This window comes from Eumetopias jubatus, unplaced genomic scaffold (genome assembly GCF_037043125.1).
Source record: "Eumetopias jubatus isolate StellerSeaLion01/CBP00866 unplaced genomic scaffold, mEumJub1_p1.0 scaffold_6, whole genome shotgun sequence".
Lineage (NCBI taxonomy): Eukaryota > Metazoa > Chordata > Mammalia > Carnivora > Otariidae > Eumetopias > Eumetopias jubatus.
Window position 1 is genome coordinate 14,954,469 of NW_028274812.1, and position 21,631 is coordinate 14,976,099.

The following is a 21,631-nucleotide window of genomic DNA, read 5'->3' on the forward strand; positions in this document are numbered from 1 at the left end:
AATAAAAGGAACGGAAAAAAGTAATGGTTTGGTACTTTTAGGATTCATGTTTTGGAATACACATCTTCATTTTTGTTAAACATGTATACACCTTTTAAGTAAGAAAATAAATATTTAATATTTTAGAATTACCACTTTAGATTATTTTTATTTAATATTTTAGATTTTTGAGAGCTACATGCTGTCCAGAATATATTTTCAGTAAGGTCTTGGTAAAAGCTTTAACACCCCTATCTCTTAAAACATTTTTTCATCAACAAATGAATTTAAAAGCCATTAAATTTGAACTGGACTTCAAAGCTCTAGTTTGAAACATCAGAAACATGTGAGGCATGATGGAGTCCATGAGGGAGAATTTGATGAATGTACAAAACTTTATTGTGGGAATAAGATGCATAAAAAATTAGGGTTTCATATGTAATATTTAGATTATCTACAAAAAACAACTCCGTTGGTCACAGGAATTGACATGCAGGTTACTTTTGCGACGCGGTCGGTAACAGTTGATTGCTCTATTTGATACATTCCGTGCGGTAAGAGCTGAGCATTGCATGTTTTTGTAGTTTTAGTCATCACATGACCTAATTTCCATGGCATGAACCATCTGGCAGTTTCAGATTCTTTACGCATTTTAAAGAAAGTTGCTAGTGCTTCACGTTACCTAAGTGCCTGATTGCACACGGCGCCTCTCCCGGGATCAGAATCCCCCGGGCGCAGGGCGCTGGGGCTCTGGCCCGCGCCGCGCAGCCGCTCTTCCAGCCCCGCCGCGCGGTGGTCGGGCTGCGGCTGCACGGCCGGGAGGCTCCTCCGCTCGCACGTCCACATCCTGCCTCTCGGCCGCGGCCGCTGCTGCCGCCTGGCGCAGCTCTGCGATTTCATTGGCCAGCGCTGGAGGAAGATGAACGCTACTAGTTGTGTTTCCTTTTGATGCTGCTCTGACACACGGCTGGGGGGGAAAATGTTTCCCCAGGAGCTGGCTCAGAAAATCAAGGGCTACCAGGAGCAGATCGCCTCCTTGAACTCCAAGTGCAAGATGCTGACGATGAAAGCCAAGCACGCCACCATGCTGCTGACGGTGACCGAGGTGGAGGGGCTCGCGGAGGGAACGGACGACCTGGACGGGGAGCTCCTCCCCGCGACCTCGGCCCACCCCTCTGTGGTCATGGTAAGTAAAGGCGAAGGCCGGGTTTGCTGGGAGCCAGCGCGCTCCCTTCTGTCTGTACCCTGGCTAGTGGCTCCAGGTTCCCTCTTCGTGGCTCGAACTGAGGAGCAGTCTCCTCAACTCTCGGACTACATTTGGGCCAAGGCCAGTTTTTTTTTTTTTTGATAGAGTTTTTGATACTGTAAACAGTGACAGTTAAAATGAAGCTATTTGCTTGAGGTGGCTCAATTATTTAATATGTCGAAGGTTGGCCACGCATTGGTTTATAATTTAGCAATAATACTGAGAGGCTCTGACCTTCAAAAAAATTTTTTTCCTTTGCACAGTTTTCTAGTTTTCTGAGGGATAGGAGAATCATGCTACACATATTTTTTTGTGTTTTTCCAAGCTAAAACACTGGCTGACTAGATATGTTTGTGTATTCTGTTATACAGATGTTCAATAAAATATAGAAGAAAAGGTACTATTAGGAAAATAAGAAAACAGAAAAATCCAAAGTTTAGCTTTGGATTAAAATAAATAAGTTCCATTAATTTCTGTTCTGCCACATCACTTACCTATCACTTTGTATCTAAAATGCATTACTTATTTTGGTAACTATAAAGTGCTGTGTATTTTCCACACACAGGTGCTGTGCCTCAGGTAGTGTGTAACCATACCTGGACTCTTTAGGCAAAGTATCACTTTGGGTGCATTTATCTCCCTAGAATATCTAGAATTTGAGATGTCCACGAAAGACCCGTTTTCTTTTGTAGACCCTTCCCTCCCTTGTATGATTCATGATTTTTCTACTTGTCTATAAAGACACAAACAGACATCAAGGAAAGGAAAATAAAATAATAAACAACAAAGTCTTTATTGTGATATGCACCCCCTTTCCCTGTTTGTTTTACAAATGGTCCCTAGAGTCATACTCACTTGAGAACAAAACTTTTAAATACTAACACAGAATTTGTATGTAGATTTGGGTCTCTGTATCTCTAACGTTTGCTGTATTATTACTTGTGTTCTGACCTGTGCCAGACCAGGTCTTTTGTTAACAGAGCTAACTGATGTTCATGTCCTTTGGGCTGCATTTTATGTGATAGATGACTGCAGGTCGCTGTCACACTTTGCTGTCACCTGTCACTGAGGAGTCTGGGGAGGAGGGAACCGGCAGTGAAATTTCCTCTCCACCTGCGTGTCGTTCCCCTTCACCTGTGGCTAATACAGATGCTTCAGTTAACCAGGTACCAGCCATTTGGAATTCCTCTAGCTATGATGTCTGGATGGTTGCAGGACTCCATTCTCTGTTCTTAATAGACTGTGGGTGTGAATCTTGGACTTTGAGGGACACACCATTTAGGTGTGAAGTTGCACAAACCGTGATTGTCACATGACGCCACTCCCGGCTCAGCACATCCGCTCTTCTTCTGGGCTGCTAGCAGTGAGATGAGCAAAAACTAGGTCACAGAAATTATAGATGGAGAAAGCCCTGTTTTAAGGCGTTTAGTTTCTAACAGCTATCTGTAATGGAGTACTGCATCCTAACAGAAAATGAAGTGTTTGTGTCACCACTGTAAAATAATATGATCTCTTTGTATTTTAACATTCATTAAACATGGTTTTGCCACTTACCAGCTCAGATTTTGAAGATGAAAAGCTTTTGCTCACCATATTATACTTTTTCTTTATTTACTGTCAACCAATTTAAGGGGTGTCTGCCAGTGTATATATTGGAATGCCTAAGTAGACTTGTGATTTTTGCTTATCTTAATAATCAATAATCTTAAATTTTATTTCTATGAAGTGGAGGTAATACCTTGTTATGTGGTACTGTCTAGCGTGTTTTATGCTAAATTTAGATTGTACTAAATTAAATATGTCGAAGAGTTTTCATATTTTCATGAAAAATATGCTTTTACAATAGCCAAAACTTTTTAATGTACGTTAAGTAATACCTTTTTTCCTTTAGCCAAAATAGCTTTTAAAAAGTTTAATTACATGACTACGAAATTATGTAAGTGTTCAAAGGAGTTGAGATTTATTAAGAAAGAAGCATTAAACGGAGCAAATGTTCTATAAGCTATATTACAAATCAGTTACAATTATTTCTATTTTAAATCAGAAGCATTTGAAATAGTATTTCTGTGATTAAAAAAACCCTCCTCCCCCAAAGGAGGAAAATAAAATTGTTGAAAATTTTAGATAAAACAATTCTCTTGGTAAAAATGTTTATAGCTCTAGGAAGTTATCAGTTTATGCATTCATCAGACACATTCTGAGCACCTGCATGGCATGAAATCTTGTGCTGGGTCACAGGTAGGTAATAAAGGAGAAGACAACAGTGCCCCTGCCCTCAAAGACCTTATAATCTAGAAAGAAAGATGGATGTGGACTGAATAATAACAAAAGTGTTGAGAGGAAATTAAAAACAAAAAAAGGAGAAGTTCAAGGCACTCTGGGGGAAACTGTTTTTCAAATTCTGATTTTAAAATACATATTACTCATTCTTTGATGTTGTGCTCTTCCCTGTGGTCACAGATGTTATTAGAATCAGAGACATATGGCTATAGTCGGCTGTTTATTGTATAGGAAACAATCACCCGATATAATATACTTAATGTTCTTAAATTTTTCAAGTTGAACAGTAAACACTGGCCTTGAGATTATCACTATGGGAAGAATAGCCCTTTTCTAAGATTGTCAGTCTCAGGGATACTTCTTGTAAAGTGTCTTTCAGTGTACATGTGAAAAAGCCTGATGAATGATAAAATATGCAAATGTTTTTATTATGGTTACTTTAGCTGTCAGACTCAATCAAATCCTAAAATTATGAGTGAGATGTTTGTTTTAAATCAGTTTTGGCACCCCCCCATCAAAGGAAAGCATCAATTAAATGATATTGTTAGTATACTTTTATATGATACTGCAGATGAGCAAAAACTGTCCTTATGTCAGAAGGCTTTACTCAGAGGAGGCTGTTAAAAAGCAAATGTGTTCTGCTTGGTGTTGTTCAAACAGATCAACCCTATCATTACGGCCACATGGTATCCTTCTCATACAGTAATATAAGTCAGAGGAAAATGAACAAATACTCCAACATGGCCAACAAGCTATCTCTGGAAGCTGAGGAGGACATTTAGAATCCCCCTAAGTTCCACTTTTCAGACTCAAAATACTGTACAGAATGTGCACAACTGTTTCAAGGGGCAGCCAAATATAACTGCTTTATAAAATTGCAGCTGTTAAAAAAAGGTTTTGGGCTTGCTGCTTTAAGTAGATCTTCATTATATAACTGATTCCCCCCCACCCCACCCCACAGTCAGTGTGTTCTGCCTCTGACAGTAGCATTAGCTGAAATGTGGAATGGTGTAGCTTACTGGAGAGTGGAAATCACCAGGCAGCCCCCAGATTTGCTGCAGAAGCAAAGCAAGAGTCGGGCTCCTTCGTAGAGTCAACAGAAGGCAAAGTTTGAAAAGCACAATCCTGTACCATGTAGAGTACTAGGCCCCGAGTTAAAGGCTCGGAATGGGTTCCAGGCTTTCTGTGGTAAGCTGAAAGGGCCTGCAAAGTCCCTTAGCAGCCTTAGCTGTAATGAGAAGCAGTGCTCCTCAGTTCACAAAATTTTGAAAATTCAATGTGTTGTGAAGCCTGAAAGTACTCTTTAACCTGGACAGTGTTAATGAAATAGTAGCGATAGTTTTCCAAATGTATTCCCTCAGGAATCTACTGGATAATAACTCTCATAACTTAGCACAAAGCAACAAGAGACTGGTGTCTAAGGATGATCCCTCACTATGCCAGTTATTGCCTCTGCTTAGTAGTTATGGAACTGATTATTCTATTTTATTGAATCTATGTAGTCCTCAAAGAGATACAAATTATTCATCTACAAAAGGTGCCATATTTTCAAATGCTTTTAAGAAACCAGGAATTGTCAGTCCTGTTTAATCAGCGTGAGCAAAACACATACACACCCACAATCTCTTGCTCTCTCCCTCTCTCTCTCTCTCACACACACACATGCACACGACAAAGAACCAGAAAAAAATTTTTTTTTAAATAACACATTTGTTTTTTTCTGGCTCTTTTGAGGGGCTTCTTTATTTATAATGGAGTATTTAATTTAAAATTTTTACATTTAAAGCAACTTTCTGCTTTTCTTTGTGGACAGTAATAGTATTACCTTCTGTGTATATAAAATGATAAAGTTTATAAATAAAGTGTTTTTACATGTACGATTCATTAGGGACACATATATATGCCTGCCTGTTATTTGCCAGAGACCCTACGACATGCTCAGAATCAAAGAGAACATGCTCACTCCGGTCTTAAGAGAGCTCACAGTCTGTACGAGAGCAGGCAAGTAATCACCGTAGAAGGGGACAGGTGCCGTGACAGTGGGAAAACTGCATGGTGAGGGTGGTCTGGAACAAGCACCTGACCCGGGAGTTCAGGGGCGTCAAAGATGGCAGCCAGACCTTTAGGAAAGGAGTACAAGTTAGGCAGCCAGTGTGCACTAGAGTGACGTGAAGTTTTTCAGACTGTGGGAAGGATGTGTAGAAGATGTGCTGGCTGGAAGGAGGATGACCCATCGGACAACTGCAAATAGTATCAGTGTAATTAGAGAACCAGATTTGGAGGAGGAGGGAGCAGGGGAAAAAGAAACTGAGAAGGGTGAAGGAAACATATCATGAAGGACAGGACCTTGAATGCCACACACACAAAAAACTGAATTTCATCCAGACGCTAATAGTTAACCACAGAGAGAATTTAACTAGAAGCTATGTATAGAAGTAGGTTTTAGAACAACTCATCCTGGATCAATGTGGACAATAGAATAGAGATGGACAGATTCAGAACCAGAGAAGCTAGTGAGGGACAGAAGTTGCACACTCTGATGCCTGGGCCACGACTGGTGATGTTCATGAGAAAAACAGGCTAAGGGGTGAAGAGAACCTGAGCAGCACCTCTGTTCATACACCAGGCAGCTTCTCCTCTGTTAGAATTACTGGAGCCATGTACACACAGAGTCCAGGCTTACGTACCTTGTGGTTTGCAAAAGGAGCTGTGAATCTGGATTCTTATAAAGACTCCCTACTTTGATGAAATTTTCAACAATTTCATACACTGCATAAGCCAAGCTAAATGTATGCAAGCCAAAGATAGCCTGTAGGCTGCCAGTTCGCAGCCTGGGAATTAGGAAGTTGTTGCTCTAACGAGAACTTGAACCAGTGCTGTGGCAAGGATATGTGTCGATAGAATTCATCCTAAATAGGCAGTGGATGGGAAGGGAGAGAAGAAATAGAGGATAAATCCTAAGTTCAGAGCTTTGGTGAGTAGAAGTTCCATTTATTGAAAGGTGGATAGAATGTTATTTTTTTTCCTAAATTCAGTTCTCATCTGGATTTTTTGGGGGGAGGAAATGTTGAGTTTGAAGAACATGTGGGATATAAATGTACAAATGAATATGTGAGTGTGGAGCTTATAAATAACCAAAATTTAAGAGGGAGGGGAAGAAACAAACTACACAAAAAGCTTGAATGACTAGAGCTAGAAGGAGAACAGATTCAAGGGAAAGTGTTTCCAGAAGAGGACGGGCAGAAGTGTTGAATGCTTCTAAAGGTCAGACAGAGGAAGGGCTGAAAATAATCATTTTGTTTCATAGTAAAAGAGTCATTAGGGTCAAAGCTCAGCTGGGTATTTAGAAGTGGAATGAGGATGAGAAAGTGAACATTATCAAATGTAAACCACTATTCGCAGAAGCTGGATTATCAAGTGAAAGGGAGAAAAGGAAGAAAGGGTGATCGCGACTTTGTGTTCATGTGTGATGACCCATCATAAAGTTGTGGACTTTTCTATTATGTGATACCCTATAAGAAAAATATCAAAAAAAAAGATGTTTTTAGACTGAAAAGATTGGACTCTATTTATATGCTGGGGAAAGAGTCAACAAGGAGAAGAGGAGGGTATTAATGGACCAAGTCCTTGAAAAAGCAAAGGTGCATGGGGTTCTGGGAGTAAGTGGGAGGGTTATCCTTAAGCAAGGAGACTGGCAAGTGTAAGATAAAGGTGAGTCTGAGAATAGACAGATTTTTAGAAATCTGAGAAGTTTCAGGAGTATCTCCTCAGTGGTTTCAGCTGTTTGTGCGTGTGTATGGAGTGTGTGTGTATGTGTGTATGTGCATGAGCATGCATACACATGCACTCTGGAAAGTAAAATTGGATTGAGTCCTGCTTGGGATTTTCCAGGTGATGGTAAAGCAGAGTTTAAGGGGAGAAGGAAGCAAAGGTGTTGGCAGGAGAAGGGTTTAAGTAACTTTAGACATAGCCCTGAGTGCACATGGGGTGAACCAAGTCAATGATGACAGGCTGTCGTGTTCAGGGTGTGGAGGACTGAAGCGGGGTGAAGGTAGGGGAGCATGAATGGGAATGAGCCAAGCAAAGACTGGAGAATTGCAAGGTAATCTACTCGGGATGGTGACAGGATGACAAATGAAGAGGAGCCAGTCTCCACATTCTAGTGTCATCAGTTAAGGTTAGGGACTTATCCGGAAGTCTCAACAAAAACAAAGTAGGTACAAGGCCTCATGGCCCCTCAAATATGGCTTCATTTAATCCTCAGAACTCCCCAGTGCTGTACAGATTAGGGAATCAATGCATGAGATGTGAGGGACTTTCTCCAGTTACAGAGCTACTTACAAGGAGAATTTCCGCTGGAATCTCAGTTGTCCTGACTCCTCAGATGTTAGACTCCTGTCTGAACTCCTCCTACTACACACACAATCCTGCTTCTGTCCTTATACAGACCACCAAACACCAGGCCCCTTCCTGCTGTTACTTTGGTTTCCCCAGTGGCTGGGACCTTTTTCAAGACATTATTATCCATAAAGCTCAGGTATTTTAAATCCATATACATAATTATCTTCAATAGTATAATTGTAAAAGTAGTGAACTTTATAATAGAAATTCCCAGAATATAAACATTATTCCCCAATTCAATTTCTATTAATATGCATAAATAAGCATAGAAACAATTGAAAACACATGGATTACATGTCTTGATAGAATAGATTCCATTATGAATACTGTAAAATATGTAATGTTACTTATATCCCAAGAAACTAATAAAATATTCAAAAGTTTTATTTTTCATCGTTCACTTTGATTATTTCTACTGTACTTCCGGGAATTGATTAGAAGGAATCCCTTTTATTATTTGTTTCTTAGAGTAGTTTTAACTTCCAAGTTATTACATTTTCCTTTATTTAATATTAAAATATTTTAATTAATTTCTGTGAATAATGAACTCACAAATACTGAAGATCTGGCTATATCTTAAAAATGACTTATAGATTTAATTTTATTTAAATCAAGTACTTTTTAAATTCAATTAACATATAATGTGTTATTGGTTTCAGAGGTAGAGAGCAGTGATTCATCAGTCTTATATATTGAATTTAAATAAAAATAAATAAATTTAAAAAAATAATAAATCAAGTCCTTTTTTAAATTATGTAGGGGCACGTTCTGCATGGAGCACTGGGTGTTATGAACAAACAATGAATCATGGAACACTGCACCAAAAACTAATGATGTAATATATGGTGATTAACATAACAATAAAAAAATTAAAAAAAATAAATTATGTAGAACTTTAATCAATATATTAAACAACATGTTAGGAAATAGGTAATTTAGATTCTCTTTTTTTGCCCTACTAGTTAATCAAGCTTTAAACATGTGTACCATTCAAATCCTTGTATTTCCATTTTACCGAATATAAACTAAGAATGAGTTTTGGCAACTTGAAATATTGGTAAATTCATTCGCTTTTTAATAGAAGCCAAAATTCAAAAGCAACTGTAATGTGCTTTGATATGATCTTTAAATTCTTCTTGTCACAAGAATTATACTAACTTCTATAATTTATAGCCCCCTGGGACAGAGGTGAGTCCTTAACCTTTCTTCCACATGACAGACAGTACCCAGAGCATGTTAACTTTGTCTTCCTCTTGAATCCAACACTGCGCTTTGTACCCACAGGACATTGCTTATTACCAAGCGCTATCTCCCGAGAGGTTGCAGACCAATGCCTCCAGAATCCACCCCAGCACATTGCCATCTCAGGAGTTCTATGAACCAGGGCTGGAACCATCTGCTACTGCTAAACTGGATGATCTGCAGCGTTCTTGGGAAACTTTAAAGAATGTGGTAAGTCTCTGAAACGTGGAATTGTTTAAGTTGACCAGACACGGATTACCTTAGCGATTGTCTTACGCAACACATGCAGAGAGTTTACACACTCGGTACACTGTTGAATACTCTCTGTTGAGCCACAGAGGTAAGAATGTCATATGAGGAAAGAATGTTGTAATCTAGAAGATAAGGGGCTAGGAAACATTTGGTAATATCCTGTTCTTCTGCAGATCAGTGAAAAGCAGCGAACTCTCTATGAGGCTTTGGAACGCCAGCAGAAGTACCAGGACTCCCTCCAGTCCATCTCCACAAAGATGGAGGCCATTGAGATGAAACTCAGTGAGAGTCTGGAGCACAGCAGGAGTCCAGAAAGCCAGATGGCTGAACATCAGGTAAAAATAGCAATGACTTCAGTTTCCTGCATGATTAAGTAGGTGCACTCTTGTGACTGACTGATCAGCCAGCCAAGCGGCCAAGCATGTGTTTGGGAGAGCAGACTGACTTTTTTTTTTTTTTAATATCAGTTCTTACAGAGTAAACAAGATTCCAAACGGTGGTTGTTTCCACCACTGCTTCAGGGAGGGATCTAAGAGGGGAAGATAGAAATTCAGACCTTGAACTTAAAGAAAGTTGCATGCATTGGTATTGCTTTTTTACTTTTTCACACAGAGTGCATTTCCTACTAGTTGCCACATTATTTTTTTGTTGTTGTGAACTGTTGTTGTAGGAATAAAATGCACACCGCATCCCCCTTCTCTGGTTATTGTTGTTTTGAAGAAATTTAGCCAGTGTGTGCCTAGCAGCTTCCCATTATCACTAGAGAATAATTCTCAGGCTTAAGTGGGCAAAGAAGCAGTTGAAGAATAGGGGTTCAAAGTTATACTCTTAGAGTTGTCCCTGACTTGAATCAATTTTTAAAAAATTATATAAACTAGGCAAAACTTTAGCTTTACATGAGAAACAGAGATGATTACATTAACCTAACTCAGAAAGGTGTTAAAAATGCATCAATTTAAAATGCATGCTAAGAAAGTGCATATATTAAAATCTAGTTAATGCTTCAGCAGTCTGATCAAGTGTGCTATTAATGCACAATCAGGTATAACTGGGAGCCAAGGGTACTGAGGTGTTCACCTAAATATGCAGTCACACTGATGGGGGAAATATTACCTGACCCCAAGCAGAAAAAAGGAGCACGTAATGACCCTATAAAAGGCAGAGGAAAAGAAAGGCATTTTAGATGGAAATTAAGTGCTATAAAAGCATGATACGATACGTGTATCTGTCAAGTACTGGGACATTTATCAGCTTTAAGAGTGAAACTCTGTACTTTGTTTTTGGAACCCAGGATAACCTTGGAATACATTGGTTGTTCATATGTATAGTCTAAGATAAAATTTCATTCTTTTACAGTATAGGACCTTACAGTATAACACAAAAACAAGAACATTTCATCTAGAGACAACATACTGAGGAAATAGTGGTTTCAGGTTTTTGACACTCTTGTGACTTCTTAAGATAGAGACCAAAGTGTAGCACCCATTTTTAGGCCCTGTTTTGGTAAAACTGCCTTCTATGGGGCTTTCTGCTATCCCAAAGTCATCCATAGTCAGTCTGGTTTGGGCAGGGTGCTATAAAAATAGAAAATTAAAGTAAGTATTTGTTTACCTGGACCAAACCAAACATGAGGACAATCAGGGACTTGGGTGACGATTACAATGCAATTTTCTTCCAAGTGCCACCACCCTCGTAAACTGAGACTCCAGTTTTCACGTGGCCAGCTGCCACCCCTCACTGTCATCTGAGGTGTTGTCTGTGTCGCACCAGTGTGCTCCCTGGGGTTTTCTCTGCTCCTCTGCATCCCCCCCCAGCCCCATGTGGCACTCTGCCTGGAGGGGGAGAACAACTCACCTCCATTTGATTACAGTTTCCTCTAAACATTCAAAAGGAATTTGGCATACATTATCCAAAGGCTGCATTAGAGTGAATTCAAGCGTCACAGGCTCAGATTATCAGAAGCAGGGGTTCCCGGGAGGGTTTTCATAGTTCTCCTCTCTCTACTCTCAGGGTCACCTCTGCCTTTGTTCAAGGCCCATCATTCTAGTGTCCCAGGTGACTCACCACATGTCACCAAGATCCTTCACTGGGTCCCCCCCAGGATCTAGGAACTGCATGAGAACAGGATCCTGGTAGTCTGCCCTGACATTCCAGAGTTCCTAACTGAAAATGCAAGTTAGCTCCCAATCACCATTACCTGACATGCATGAACAATGTTGAGCAAAATTATTATTTTCTTCAAGGGATTTAATGGAGAAAGCTCAAAATTGCACGTTAATGCTAAGTATTAAATATTAGAAATGAATCTGTGACTTTTCTTGTAATTAAGCCAACTACTTGACTTTCTGTATCTTTCTAAATTGGGAGTGGTAATGTGAACAATTTTAGCAATGAGGAGATATAGCTAATTCCATGATGATTATCCATCATTTGAACTTAACAATTATGTTAATGCTCTAATGAGAGGCAAAGAAAATATAAATAATGTAGTATTTTTCATATGATCACAAATCTAAAATTTTCCATCTGACCTACTTTTGCCATCTGTACCTATGTTCTACAAATTCTGGGACAGAGCTGCCCATGTGAAAAGCTAATGGTATCACAAAGTCTAAATTGGTTCTTAGCTTCTGGAATGGCATTTTAAAAATTCCAAGAACTGTTGTAGAATTACTATTTCTAGGTTCCAGCTGAATGTGGGTGAGGAAGTCCAGTATGCTTTTTATATTTTCCAAAAATTAATAGAAACACTTAAATTGTTATTTCTTTCCCAACACTCTCTTGGAAGTATTAATGTTTCTTTAAAGGGCTATCCTGATTCCTATATTTTTCTTTAAACATTTGTCTAAATCTACTGAATTTGGGTGGAGTGCTGTGCCTTTCCTGTTATCTTCTCTAAATTGTATGGTAGATCTAATCCTAAGGCATTAATGCAGTTCATAAGCTGACTTGTGGCTGTTCTAAGTGATAAGCCTTCTTTGATAGGGACCTTCATGGTCATGGGCAGTTCATGCTTTGTGGGTATGTGCTGTCTTTGCCACATTAAGCTCTGTGATGCATAGTAAGCAGGGTTCTGAGGTAATTTTGTTTTTGTTTTTGCTTTTTCAATATACATGACAACTCCAAGTTTGAAACGAACTGTGCTAATGTTGATAGTTCTGAAAGTCACAGTAAAGTTCACGTTTACCGTTGGTGTTAAACCAAACATGAACTTCATGTTCTCCCCAGAGGTAAGTCATTTTAGAGAAGCCCAAGGTACTTCTCTAAACCACAGAAGTGTCATGCACATATCGTCCTTGTAAAAACAAGTCAGAAACCCAAGGATGTGCATTTCTTCTCCTTCTCTTAGTCTTAAGTCGGATGTTGTAAGGGAAGAGCTGGTCACCAGGGGAGACAGAGTTACGAGGTGAAGACATATTTGATTGCTGGATCTTTTTGTCTAAATACTCAAATCACATAAAATTAACCACTTTAAAGTGTGCAGTCAGTGGCATTTAATACTTTCACGGTTGCATTCAACCACCGCCTCTGATTTCAAACCATTTTACCTCAAGAGAAAACCCCATCTCCAGTAAGCTTGGCTGCTTGATCTCAAAGTTTAAAACTATAGCTACCTTCCAAAAACATCCACTGTCCCTTGAGAGTAAACTGAATCGTGAATAGGGAGGCTTGACCCTAAGAGGATGAAAACTAACAGTTCCAGGATTCCTGAATCCCTTACTCCTTACTCCAGAACCTTCAGAGAGCTGTTTTAGAACATCGTGAGCCTGAAACAGAAGCTGGTGACCTCACTGCACACTGGCTTGGTCAACTCCACTGAGATTCAAGGAGGTGGCTTTTTCTCTTCCTGATTTAGATACCTCTTTTATCTATTGTGAGTTAGAATTAAGTCAGCTAGATGCGTTGGAGCACCTACTATGTGCACAGCTGAAAAAAAACACACTTTCTCATTAACATATGATTTAAAAATGTGCTTTTTGGGTGAATTACCAACCCATTGTACAAAAAAAGCAATGGGACTGTGGGTTACAGTGATGGGAAGTAGATAAAAGGAAATTCTATCAGGTCTTTTGGGAAGCACAGATCTGAAAAATTTGTAGTGGCAACAGGAGTGGGTAGGGGGCAGTATAAATATAAACACATGTGAAGAAAGGCACAGAGTAGAGAATGGGAGTGAACATGGTATGAGATAGTGAGGGGCTGTCCTTGCTCATACAGAGGATCGGTGCAAAAAAAAAAAATGGGGTCAGTTTAGTTATGGAGAAGCCTTTAAAAGAGACCAAATAATATGAATTTTATGTATTTAGCAATAGAAAAAATGGTTATGAATTAGTGGAAAATAATTTATTGAAGAAAAAGCATTTTGAATGTATAACAAACAAAATCAGTCTTTAAATTCATTACAGTCTCATTAAAGCATTCCAGCAAGTTCTTTGGTGGAGATTGACAAGCTAATTCTAAAATATTTTGCAAGGGGCACCTGGGTGGCTCAGTTGGTTAAGTGTCTGCCTTTGACTCAAGCCATGATCCCGGGGTTCTGGGATCAGCTCGTGTTGGGCTCCCTGATGAGCAGGCAGTCTGCTATTCCCTCTGGCTCTCCTGCTCACTCTTGCTTGCTCTCTCTCTCTCTCAAATAAATAAATAAAATCTTTTAAAAAATTAAAATATTTTGCAAATGTATAAAAATATATATTGAAAATGAAAAGGGTCAAAAATAGCCAAGACAACTGCAAAGAAAATGAATAAGGCTGAAGGATGTATCCTACCAGAGAGCAACTTACAAAGCAATAGTAATTATGATAGTGTGATATTGGCACAGATAGCCCAACTGGGTCAATGGAACAGAATTAGAAGCCATAAGCACACAGACACCTACAAAGACACTTGGTTTATGTCAAATATTATACTGTAAAACAATGGATGAAAAATAGTATTTTCAATAAGTCATACAGGGTCAATTGGATATCCATATTAAAAAAAAAATTAACCCCTGCCTACCCAGGACACAAAAATTAAGTTTGGGTGTATTGTAGATCTAAATGTGAAGGTTAAAAAAAAAAAAGAGTTTTGAAATAGAACTTCTCAAACTATCTGTAGTACTTAATTTTTGAAATTTCTGACCCATCAGACCAGTATTTTAGCAAAATAAAATAAGATACTGCTTGGACATATCAATGTCAAGTTGCTTTAAAAGTTTCTTGACACCTACAGTATCTTAGTCTTGTCATGAATTGGTAACAAGCATTCTGCAGACTGATACTATTTCATGGGCCATACTTTATTTAAAGTATCTTCTTCGGTAAGGTGACATGGGGAAATACATTCATGAGCTTGGGTAGGCAAAGATCTCTTAAATAAGATACCAAACCTAACCCTAACTTTCCCAGTGAAGGAAAATGCTGATATATTAGACTATAATAAAATTAAGAACTTCATTTTATCAAATGGCAGCAGGAGGGAAGTCATTCCTATTAAGGGACAACCATGTCACAAAGTGGGAGCGGATATTTGCAATACACAGAACCAAAAGGAACACAGACACTCCTATCCAAAATATAGAAACAACTTTACACATCAATAAGAAAAGGAAAGACTCCAGTAGACAAAAGATTTTTAGCAGGCAGTCCCAAAAGAGGATATCCAGATGGCCAAGAAGCATAGGAAAAAGTGCTCAATCTCAGTAGTCATCAGGGAAATGCAAATTAAAACTACAGTGAGATAGTACTATGAACCCACTAGAGAAGCTTAACTGGGAAAGATCCACAAACCGGGTGACAGTGGAGTACCATATAGCAACAAAAATAACCAGCTCTTTCTACATGCAACATGAGCAACTTTCATCATCATGACAGGGAAGGAAAGAAGCCAGACACAGAACTGTACCTCAGGCATGATTCCATTTTTATGAAGCTCAAAAATAGGCAAAAGTAATCTGTGATGTTTACAGGTTACACTGTGGTGATCTTTGGGAAGGAGGGAGGTCGTAACGGGGAGGAGATCAGAAGGGCTGTGGAGTCCTTGTTCTGTTTCTTGATCTGAGTGGCAGGACATGGGTATATGCAGTTTGTGAAAATTTATGGACCTATACACTTAAGAGTCTGTGCACTTCTCTAGATGTATAGAATAACTTCAGTATAAATATTTTAAATATCAATTGAGTATGACACTTGATATTAGGAGAAGAGAAGGTTTTTTGTTGTTTTGCTTTTTAATATTTGTTGAGAGCCCACTCTGAGGAGGCACTGGGCTTACACTGAACCCACAGTCCTGTGGCAGAGCTGTGAACTCTGTAAGTATGGGTACATTAGAAACTATGAAATATTAGTAAATATGAAGCCTGGTGGGCCCTCATGTGGTTGCACCTGTTTTTTCTACACTTGATCTTAGCCAAAAGGCCTGTTTTTTCTAACACACCATTCAGATCCTAAATAAGAATTTCTCCTGTCAAGATGCCAGTCAAAGAGTAAGTCATAACATACCAAAAGCTAAGAAATAAAAACCATGTATATAATTGTGATGGATGTGAATAAAGAAATCAGCGTGCTGTTTGCCTGAAAGAGCTGAAGGTCCTGGAGTGAGTACAGAAGGCGGGAATGTTGTGAGCAGGGAGTATGGATGGTACCAGGGTGGGAAGTGGTGAGACATACAAGTAGGGCAAGGAGTCTGGTTCTTATTTTACAGGCAGTAAGCCACTAAGTATTTTAAAGCAGGGGAGTGAGAAGATCTGATTACCTTTTTAAAAGCTCACTCGGATTGCTTTGTGCAGATTGGATGGGAGAGGCCAGGTAAGCCTGTAAGCAGGAGAGCCGACCAGTAGACCATTAGAGCAGTTCAGTAAGAGAGCTGGCTCTGACTTGGGGTGGGGCAGAGGAGACCTACAGGATATGTCGTGGAGGAATTGGTGTTGATTGGATGTCGCGAGTGGAGAGGAGGTGTGAAGAGTGACTCCTAGGTCCTGAGCTTGAACAATGAGAGAGTGTTACCTTTCACTGAGATGAAGACAGAGTGGGAAGCAGGCTTTGTATGTATCGCGCTAGAGATACCCAGGAAACGTGTTTGTTGAATATATAAAGCCTAAAATTTAGGAGAGATGTCTGGGTAAAGGATACACTCCTGTGAATGTTCAGCATTAGAAAGCATTTGAAGCCTCAGCAATGGACAGGAGACAATGAGGAGAGGGTGACAACATAGAAACAGGTGACGGATCTCCCTGGTCTTGTGTCATGTAAGCTTGGGTTAAAGTGTAGTGTTGTGTCAGACTTGGGGAAATTTGGAGTGGGAAAAAATCATGTTGAGGAAGAAAGTAGTGAATTCTGTTTTCAACATAGAATCGTAGACTCAGACTGAGCATGCCCCCTCTTCTTGGACTGCAGATGAGCCTAACTGAAAGTCAGAAGGATTAGTTAACTTGTTCAAATTCATTTATATTAGGGACACAAATGGTTTTGAAATCGGAAATGTCCTGGCATTCATTCTGGTACTTTCATTTCAGAACTTAGGTTAGTGGGACCCCTATTTGCTGGTTAAATGACTTGCCCGTGAAAAATCTTCACTAATCTCAATGTGAGACTCAGCTAGGGATGTGAATCCTCAGGCCAAAAAAATACGTACAGGAGTGTGATTCCACAGTCTTCTCCACAGGCATTGATGGATGAGATTCTCATGCTTCAAGATGAGATCAGTGAGCTCCAGTCGTCTCTTGCGGAGGAGCTGGTGTCTGAGTCTCCCGAGTCTGACCCCGCCGAACAGCTGGCCTTGCAATCCACGCTCACTGTCTTAGCCGAACGAATGTCCACCATCAAGATGAAGGCCTCAGGGAAGCGGCAGCTTTTAGAGGTAACAAGTAACTCTGAAGGTGCCCCTCACATCCACCTTCACTCTCCAACTTGTGTTGACAAGCATGCGGGTTATTTACGTGATCTACATTTTTATGTTTCCCACTCAGAAGAAGCTGGTATTGTGTGTGTCTCAAGGAGGGTTTTGTGAATAGAGCACTGAGTCAGTATGTAGCCATGAATGTGTCTTTTCACCACTTTCTGACTCATTTCAGCATGAAAAATTGAGAATGTGGAAAGCAAAACTTGGTAGACGTGAGCCTTGTAAAGAATAATTGTGAAAGGTTTGCATAATGGTTTGCTCTGTTTAAATAAGAGCATTTTATGACCAGTATTACTAATACTCTGAAGAATAAATCCTTAGTCACCCTTAGCCAGTTTGAGCACATTAGTTCATGAAAATAATTTTGTAATTCTGTGTTCTCGTTACTTAACTTTAACATTATTTAATAGATAAATTTTAGTGATGATAACATGGGTTACAAAATAAGTTATTTTGCTTTTTCTTTGTTCTCTTTGAATTCCTGGCCCTAAACATATATAATGTTTATATGTTGCGCCTATATATTTGATTAGACTGGAAACCTCTTAAGGACCTTTAGAGTATCTCTCTCCTGGTATCTCCAGGGTCAGGCAGCTTCTCTGGCACATAATCAGTTCTCAACACATTTCTTATTATATGAACTTAAGATTATTTATTTAGCTGCTGGTTATGCCATAATTCAGTTGAACATGGACCTATTATTGTGTGTAGGCTCTTTCCAGCTTTACCTATTATAAGATTAGTCAAATCATATATTCATTTATTTGTTGTTTAGGAGACACTTAAAATCAGTGTGTCAGCTTTATTTAATCTCTATTTTCAACAAGCTTCTCTGACGATTCTAATGTGAGCCCAGAAATTTAAAAATAACAATAATAAGTTATTAATGAAATAATTTTTAAAATAAGGTATTTATAGTATTTGTCTTAAGAATTAATTTTCTAATTCATTAATACTGTCCCTAATCATGCTATGAAATCCTGGAGGACTTTTAAAATGAAGTGATTGGCTTGGATTTTTTTTAATATGAATTATTTACTATCATTGAGAAAACCCAGAGAGGTAACAAAAAATTTGAATTTCTGCCTTCACCCAAGAAACTCGTACCACTGAGCCCCCGCTTCCTGTGGGGGAATCACTTGCCTGAAACTGCATGGTGGTGTTCTGTCCCCACCACTGCTTACACCTTCCCAGACATTGAGGTAAAGTATCTATTGCCATTTACCGTCTTCCGCCATTGTTTTGTTCTAATCCTTGGTCGGTTTCCATTATTTACATTATCTGCCTAGCCCCATAGGCATATTATGCAAGAAGCTTATACTCTGAGTTCACATTAGAATCATCAGAGAAGCATTTTAAAAAATACCAATCTTGAGACTCACTTCCAGAAACTCATTTATCGCTCCAGGTTGTGGCCTAAGCATGGGTATTTATTTTTTATTTTTTATTTTTTTTAAGTTTCACAGGTGATTCTGATGCACAACCAGGACTAAGAACCTGGTTCTGTTGTGTTGAATCCTAATGACTTTACCTCATGGTGATCTATGTTACATTCTACTTAATCCATTAGGAGAAGTTAAATGATCAGCTTGAGGAACAGAGACAGGAACAGGCTCTGCAGAGGTATCGCTGTGAAGCTGACGAGCTGGACCACTGGCTCTTGAGCACTAAGGCTACTCTGGACACCGCACTGGGTACAGCCAAAGAACCTATGGACATGGAGGCCCAGCTGGTGGACTGCCAGGTACAAAAATGGTCTTGAAGGAATATGTCAACATCATGAAGTACATTGTTTAACTACAGAAAACATAATAATAAAAAGACTTGGTACGGATATATGATTTTTCACAATCTGTATATTTTATATGGTTAGAGAGTAGAAAAACAATACCTTATAAAAGATTAAATGATACCCGAAATTGGACTTAGTCTTTTGAAAAAATTTACCAGTGGTATCTACTCTTTAGAAAATCTTCAGCTTCCTAAAGGACATTTTTTAAAGACCATAAATACCAAAAACACTTACGGTATCTCCATTTAGTGGCTAGTAAGAACTACAAACCCAATGAAAAGAATTCGTATCAGTGAATCAGACTGTGGATAAACTGTGTGGATAAACACAGCAGGAGGTGTCTCCAGGTGCTCTGTTGCAATTTTGGTTCTAATTCTGATATATTGTTTGGACAACTTGGAAAAACTGTCAGTTATAGGCAGATAGACTGAACATAGAAGGTTGTCTTTTGGAGCAGAAAAATACTTCCTCTGATGTGAGGTCTCTTGGAATTAATGTAAGGACTAATGATATTAAGGTTTTTATTGTAATATTTTTTATTATATCTTCATTGTGGAAAATTGCAAACACGTGTATAAGTATAGAGACTAGATAATGACCCATGTACCAGTCACTGAATTTCAGTGATTATCAACATAATAGACTTCACATGTGGGTGAAGTTATCTAGAAGCTCTTTCATTTAACAAACTAGCAAGTATCTAGAAAGACTTACTAATCTGCGGGGTTAAGTATCAGGATGTGTAACTTTATATATCTCCTATTTGGAATCAGGGAATATGCAAAAACCATTAATGAACGAACACTGTCTTTTTTCTTAATACGTAGTATGCTATTTTGATCATTCCTTTTATGATTTGAGACTTATTGTAATATTGATCATTATAACTTGGATTTTTAAATTCTCTAGGCAACTTATCTATGTGTATTCAAAGCACTGTTGTTTTCTGCCTGGATGGGAGAGAATAGAGAACCACGTGTGAATGTTTTCTGTTTTTTATATCGTCTTTTCTAAAGTTTCCTTGCTGGAAAGAAATGTCTATTTTTTACGTTCCCTGCTAGTGCTTAAAATTAGCACATGTGCTAACTAGCATTCCAAAATTATGTTTTAGCATTACTCCTACCTATCCCTTTTGGGTGTCTCTATTTTTGTAGCTATGGATAAATTCCACAATTCAGATATATATTTCAGGGTTTTTATGAAGTATTGAAATGGTATTTTGACAACATTTTTAGAAACTAGAAGCATATGGAATCACACAAGTACACAGCAGTTCCTCAGTCAATTCAAATGTAGTATTTAAGCCAGTCGTGTAATTAGGAGTGTGGCTGTTACTAGGGTCTCGTTATGAATTTTGGGGCCCTGGGCACTTTGCTTCTATGGGCTTCTTCCTCTATACAAATACTAAAAATTATATTTTTATTTTATAACTGCTTTGGTACAAAGACTAATATGATCCAGGGTAGATTTATTAATACATATTCATTATTATATTCATTTTTTTCCTTCTGATTTTAGAAGAAATTAAAATTAAGATTTTTATTGGGCCTCGAAAAGTATTATGAGCTCTCAGCACTGTGTCAGCTGTGCCTAATGGAGGAGTCTGTCCGGCACATAATTATATTAGTTTCTCAAAAAATAATCTTCAGGAAATCGTCCATTAAGCCCCATTTCATTAAACATTTCATGCTTCCATTTAGTTCTAGTTTTTTGGTTCCAACATATATTCTTACAAGTTGATGGCAGTTTTCTGATTTAAAATATCTTTTCTCATTAGTAAAATACTTGATTACTTGATTAAATATAAATTGGAGTACATTTCAAAAAGTTTAGAGTTAAGGAATATAAGAACAGAATGATTTCTGCAGAAAATAAAATGATTGTTACTTGTTCAGCTTTGATATTTTTATTTTGTTCTTTTTTAGTTTTTGTTTTAAATCTTACCTTGGAAGAAGGGAGACTAGTTTGCTCCTTCTCTAAACTTAGCCGCTATTTGAGAAGAAAAGGCAGCTCTAGAGAGTTGTCATAGAAAGTGAAAGTAAAATTCTTATGAAAACTTTTAGAAATGGAAGGTTAAAAGTACATTATATAACAAACAAAAAAATTAAAATCAAGAAATAAGGGCAGCAATCAAAAAAAAAAGAAGTGTCTTGAAAGAGAGAATCATCTTTAAATTGACAAAGGGTTGATCATATGACATCTTTACTATTATTAGTCATAAGCCTCACAATCTAACACTAAAATGATAAAACAGTCGCAATAATGGGATAATACAAAAGCATGGTCTTTTCTCCTTATCCGTTGGCTATGTGAAATACGCTTTCCGTGTGCTTTTCCAACATGTTTTCCATTATATAACATCTAATCTTAAAAAAGAGAAAAATTAGGAAGCTCAAGGAATTTTTAAAAATCTATAACTACTCTTCAGGTCTGTCAGAAAAGTAGGAAAAAACCCAAAGGCATATTCTTTTGGTGAAAGACTAAGGAAGTGTTGTATTTCGATGTGAGAAAGGATCTTTGCCGAGGCCAGCAAGCTGTGTGAATTTTCATCCTCATTTCTG

The 21,631-nt window shown here is 38.4% G+C and overlaps 1 protein-coding gene across 1 annotated transcript in view; it reads left to right on the top strand.

Moving 5' to 3' along the window:
• SYNE1 (spectrin repeat containing nuclear envelope protein 1) overlaps positions 1–21,631 on the top strand; it is a 454,522-nt gene that overhangs the window by 297,627 nt on the left and 135,264 nt on the right. Inside the window, exons 89-94 of the mRNA XM_028103363.2 lie at positions 971–1,165; positions 2,251–2,391; positions 9,191–9,358; positions 9,574–9,735; positions 17,042–17,236; positions 18,849–19,022. Coding sequence (XP_027959164.1) covers positions 971–1,165; positions 2,251–2,391; positions 9,191–9,358; positions 9,574–9,735; positions 17,042–17,236; positions 18,849–19,022 — 1,035 coding nt within the window. The remainder of the gene's footprint in view (positions 1–970; positions 1,166–2,250; positions 2,392–9,190; positions 9,359–9,573; positions 9,736–17,041; positions 17,237–18,848; positions 19,023–21,631) is intronic.